The 4,110-nt window shown below is 36.3% G+C and overlaps 1 protein-coding gene across 1 annotated transcript; it reads right to left on the bottom strand.

The window, feature by feature from the left end:
* Nucleotides 1-438: 438 nt before the first annotated feature.
* LOC111391478 (ankyrin repeat-containing protein ITN1-like) lies at nucleotides 439-3,230 on the bottom strand. The gene is made up of 5 exons (XM_023016705.1): nucleotides 2,948-3,230; nucleotides 2,256-2,738; nucleotides 2,035-2,171; nucleotides 1,287-1,742; nucleotides 439-1,187 (listed from the first exon to the last, which is right to left on the bottom strand). Exons 1-5 carry the CDS (start codon nucleotides 3,195-3,197, stop codon nucleotides 573-575), a joined length of 1,941 nt encoding a protein of 646 aa, XP_022872473.1. The 5' UTR covers nucleotides 3,198-3,230; the 3' UTR covers nucleotides 439-572.
* Nucleotides 3,231-4,110: the final 880 nt, after the last annotated feature.

The raw sequence follows: 4,110 nt of genomic DNA on the forward strand, positions 1-4,110 counted from the left end.
TAGGGAGAGTCAGACATCGACCACAAGCGTAGGGCGGGTTTCAGGTGTCATTAGCGGCTGCCCATCCCCCCACAGGCATGCAGAATACCTACATGCTGCCCTCCGGCTGCCCAATGCACCAAGGCTCGTTGATCCAACCTAGTCTCCCCACTCTCAAACCTTCACCGAACTATTTCATTAACTCTTGGGAGCTCACAAACACATCTAACAATGTCCAAAACCGATGTTATTTGAAAATTCTGCCACAAGATTTAACTTCTTTTGTAAAACGAGCCTCTATAATCAAATGCCTAAAGCAGTTCCAACTAATTTACAAAGAAATTGCTGGAAAATTCTCGGTCATATCACTCTAAGGTAATTTTTTCAATCATTTTAGATGAATTAAAGTAACCATAATTCTTATTAAAAATAAATAAAAAATAAAAAACCAAGATTATCCATCGAAAGTACAGAAAGCTGAAATAATAATCATAAGTGGTAAGCTAATTTGCACAAGTCAAATGTATAATTATAAAAAGTGTCCTTTGTTTTACTCTGTAATCTCATAATAGAGTAATCAGCTCATAAATAGCCTAATAAAGCCTTTCGTTCCTTTCCATGGAAAATATTCCTGATCCATAAGTAGAGTGCATAACATCAGCCAACAAAGGAAACTGTAAGAATGCAAATAGCGTGACTGGAACACAAGCTGTGAGAGCAATCGGGATAATAATCCAAGCCAGTTGATGTCCAACCACAATGAAAAAGCTTGCACTAAAAGCAAGTAGCATTGATGCTATCGAAAAGAAAAGTGTTGTTAGGCCAATAATCAGCCTCTTCGGCAAAGACTCAAGGAAATCTTCTTCAGCATAACGCGAGGTGAGGATAGATAAGAACATCAATATAGATGTCACAGAGGAGAACAGAGCTAGTGCATCTGACATGGAGAAAATTATAAATGACTTGTCCTTAAGGAACATAGGGGTTCCTGTATCATTGTTGTTGCCTCCTGGTACTGTAAAAATTGCGGCAAACATTACTGTAGTAATAAGTGTTGCAACAAGCATGCAGGACGATGCTGTATCCTTCATCCATTTCTCCCCACTCTCTACTAATCCCTTGTGTTCCTGAGTAAATAGCATTTGGGGTGTTCTACCTTCTGAGTCTTTCATTTCCTTGTATAATGGCAGCATATTCTTCTCAACTTCCTTTGAATGTTAATAAGAAGACGAGTCAAAACACGTGGAAAGCAATTTTAATTAACTTAAACGAGAAAGAATAAAGTTTGAATACAATTTGAAAGTCACCTTAAACCATAGCAACTCCCGTTGCATTTGAAGTGCTGCACCAGAGACAATATTAAGTCTGTTTGAAGGAGCCAAGTTTGCAGCCAAGTGCAACATGTTACAATTGCTGGGGTTCTTATAGGATGTGATCAAATCTTTGTATGCTCCTATGTCATAAAGAAGTTTGAAGATTTTTTCTTGGCGATGAATAACAGCAATGTCAAAAATGCTTCGACTTTGCTCATCAACTTTCCAAATGAGATCAGGACAGGAGAGAAGAAGCTCCCTAATGAACTGAAAGTTTCCAAATTCTGTAGCTATGAACAATGGTCGTGAAGGGCTCCTGAGTAACTTCCCAATTTCTGAATCATCCAATAAGAAGAGAACCTGTTTCCACAAGAATTTTACCAACTCCAGGGCTTGGGATTGCATCAGCGTTTTCTCAATGGCTCCCTGGATTCCTAGAGTTATGAGGAAACAAAAGTCAAATCACCAAAGTTGATGAACATGCTTATTGTGGGACTTGTAATGCATTCTATACCTGTTAGGTGCATAACAAGATTGAGAAGTCTGAAGTTGCTAGTACGACCAGTCTTGTTCAACAGTTTTGCACTCACACCTGAAATATAGCTTGATGTAGTAGAATTCTAGAATACTTGATTCAATAACGAACACAAATGAGAGTCCCTTTTCAGATTGCCATGCTTTAACCGATTAACATATTGATTACAATTTAAACAGAAATGAAAAATCTTACAGCGGTAAGACATCTCTTCCAGATTCCTAGTTCACTTTTGCCTGAAAATGCTGGAGTCTTTCGTGCTAGAACATGAAGTGCTGTCTCGCCACTGGGATCTCTTTCAATGGCTAGTTCTGGTTTCTGTTCAAGTATATGCAGAGCAACATCTGAAAAATGTAAACAGTTTGCCTCATCTATGCTGTTTTTTAAAATTATTTATATATACGTTTGTGGATCGATTCCTATCTCACCATATAAATCAGAGCTAATAGTTGCAATTAGTAGTCCAACATAGTCCTCTTTGGTAAGAAATTGGCTATCCGTTACCGAAGAAATATACCAGACCATGTCTCTGTATCCCAATAAAGCAGCAATGTGTAGGGCTGTCACTCCATTGATACCTCTTATCATAGGCAAGTATCTGTTTTTTGCTACCATTAACTCTGCAATTTTTGTAATACCAGATGCAACAGCAAAGCAAAGTGCAGTATTTTCATACTTATTTTTAAGTGCCAAATCCAATGGATTCATTATTTTGACCAATTCTTCTACAAATATTATCTGTTTTGCGCCTGCTGCAATATGCAGAACACTTTCCCCTCCGTTTGTGATCCTTGCAGTTATTGCTTGTGGATGTAGATTGAAAATTTTTTTTGCTTCTTCCCAATCACCCTTGAGTGCAGCAAGGTACAGAGGCACGTACAATGCAAGATTCCTGGCTGAATTAGTCCCCTCTAATGTTCATGAACAAGAGGCCCAAGTCAGAAAATCAATATAATTATGTTGGTCAAAGTATACAAAATGATGGCAGCGACAGAGAAATCCAGTGGAAAATACATCATTTTTTCTATTCGACTATTGGCAATATAAAAATATCAAGTGGAGGTTACCGGCTCTCTCCAAATTTAGCCATAGAATCTTATGGTAAAAAGGTTTTACTTACCGGCTCCCTCCGAAAATGAAAAACGATGTGCTTGTGTCTCGGCAGGAACGGAATGCATGAAAGTTTGATTTGGGATTTGAACATTGAAACAGTAGGTTAGCTGAACTGGAACAGGAGGGTAAGAAGTGATTCCAGTGTTGTTCAAGTCAGATTCTTCGGCACCACCAGAGGCCGGTATAGAGTTTAGTTCCAGGAAGCAGGACTGAATAGAAAGAGTTCTCTGAAGTTGAAACTTGCTTGAGTTTTCCATCACTGGCAACCAGATCAACTACTAGTTCGAGCTATGGAAATAAATAATAGCAAAAATTAGTTGAAAAATCAATCATTTATAGAAGCTACCCATTAGTTGTAAACTTACTGAGCAAGAAAATGCTCAATCAGTACAAGGAAAATTCCTAAAAGACGTGTGATATTAAGAAAACTAGAAAGTGTACTACCACTTTTATAAAGTAATTTCTACTCTTAATCTTTGGAAAGATAAAAGATGTAAAGTTCGGCTCATTTGGTCACGGAATCTTTGGAAAGATAAAGATGGCCCATAAAGTATGGTCAAATGAGTTCTAAACGTTTAGACGAATTCAAAATATAACAGCGGCATAAAGTTTGAAAATTCTTTTACCCATTTGGTTAAAACAAAAGAGAGCAATTTACGGGTCCATAAAGAGCTTGTTTGTGAGTGATTTTGAGAATTAATTTTTTGACCATTAGAAAAAAAGTGAGGTCCACTTGTGAGAGAAGAAGTCAAATATGACGACTAGAATAGTGAAATAACGATCAAAAAATCAATTTTTTTGGTGAAAAATCAGGCCCAAACAGGTCCAAAATTATGGGCAATTTTATAAATCAGGTTAAATGTAATTTTTTTTCCAAAATGTTTAACCATCGTAATTAATACTCTCATATCCCTTTAAAGTATTTTTAAGAGACTCATTAAATATGAGATGTTCTCTATTCTAAATAAGTAATCCTTAAAATCAAACTATAAGAGACTATTTAATTAACATATTAATTTAGAGAGTGGATTTGACTCTTCAAATTTGGAAAGCTAAACCCAGTCTCTATAATTAAGCCCTTGTCTGTGAGAAATTTTTAGAATATTGTTATTTACATCCATAGTTTTAATATGTATATCTACTTTTAAAAAGAAAATTATATTATATTTT

The sequence above is a fragment of the Olea europaea genome, unplaced genomic scaffold (genome assembly GCF_002742605.1).
Source record: "Olea europaea var. sylvestris unplaced genomic scaffold, O_europaea_v1 scaffold796, whole genome shotgun sequence".
In the NCBI taxonomy this organism is placed as follows: Eukaryota; Viridiplantae; Streptophyta; class Magnoliopsida; order Lamiales; family Oleaceae; genus Olea; species Olea europaea.

What these genes read in the sequence shown, in the direction of transcription:
- LOC111391478 (XM_023016705.1), bottom strand. Translation starts at nt 3,197, where the DNA reads ATGGAAAACTCAAGCAAGTTTCAACTTCAGAGAACTCTTTCTATTCAG. An exon ending in TATTAGCTCTGATTTATATG is followed by an intron (nt 2,172 to 2,255) that starts GTGAGATAGGAA and finishes TACATTTTTCAG; the next exon opens with ATGTTGCTCTGCATATACTT. An exon ending in AACTAGGAATCTGGAAGAGA is followed by an intron (nt 1,743 to 2,034) that starts TGTCTTACCGCT and finishes TTTGACTTTTGT; the next exon opens with TTCCTCATAACTCTAGGAAT.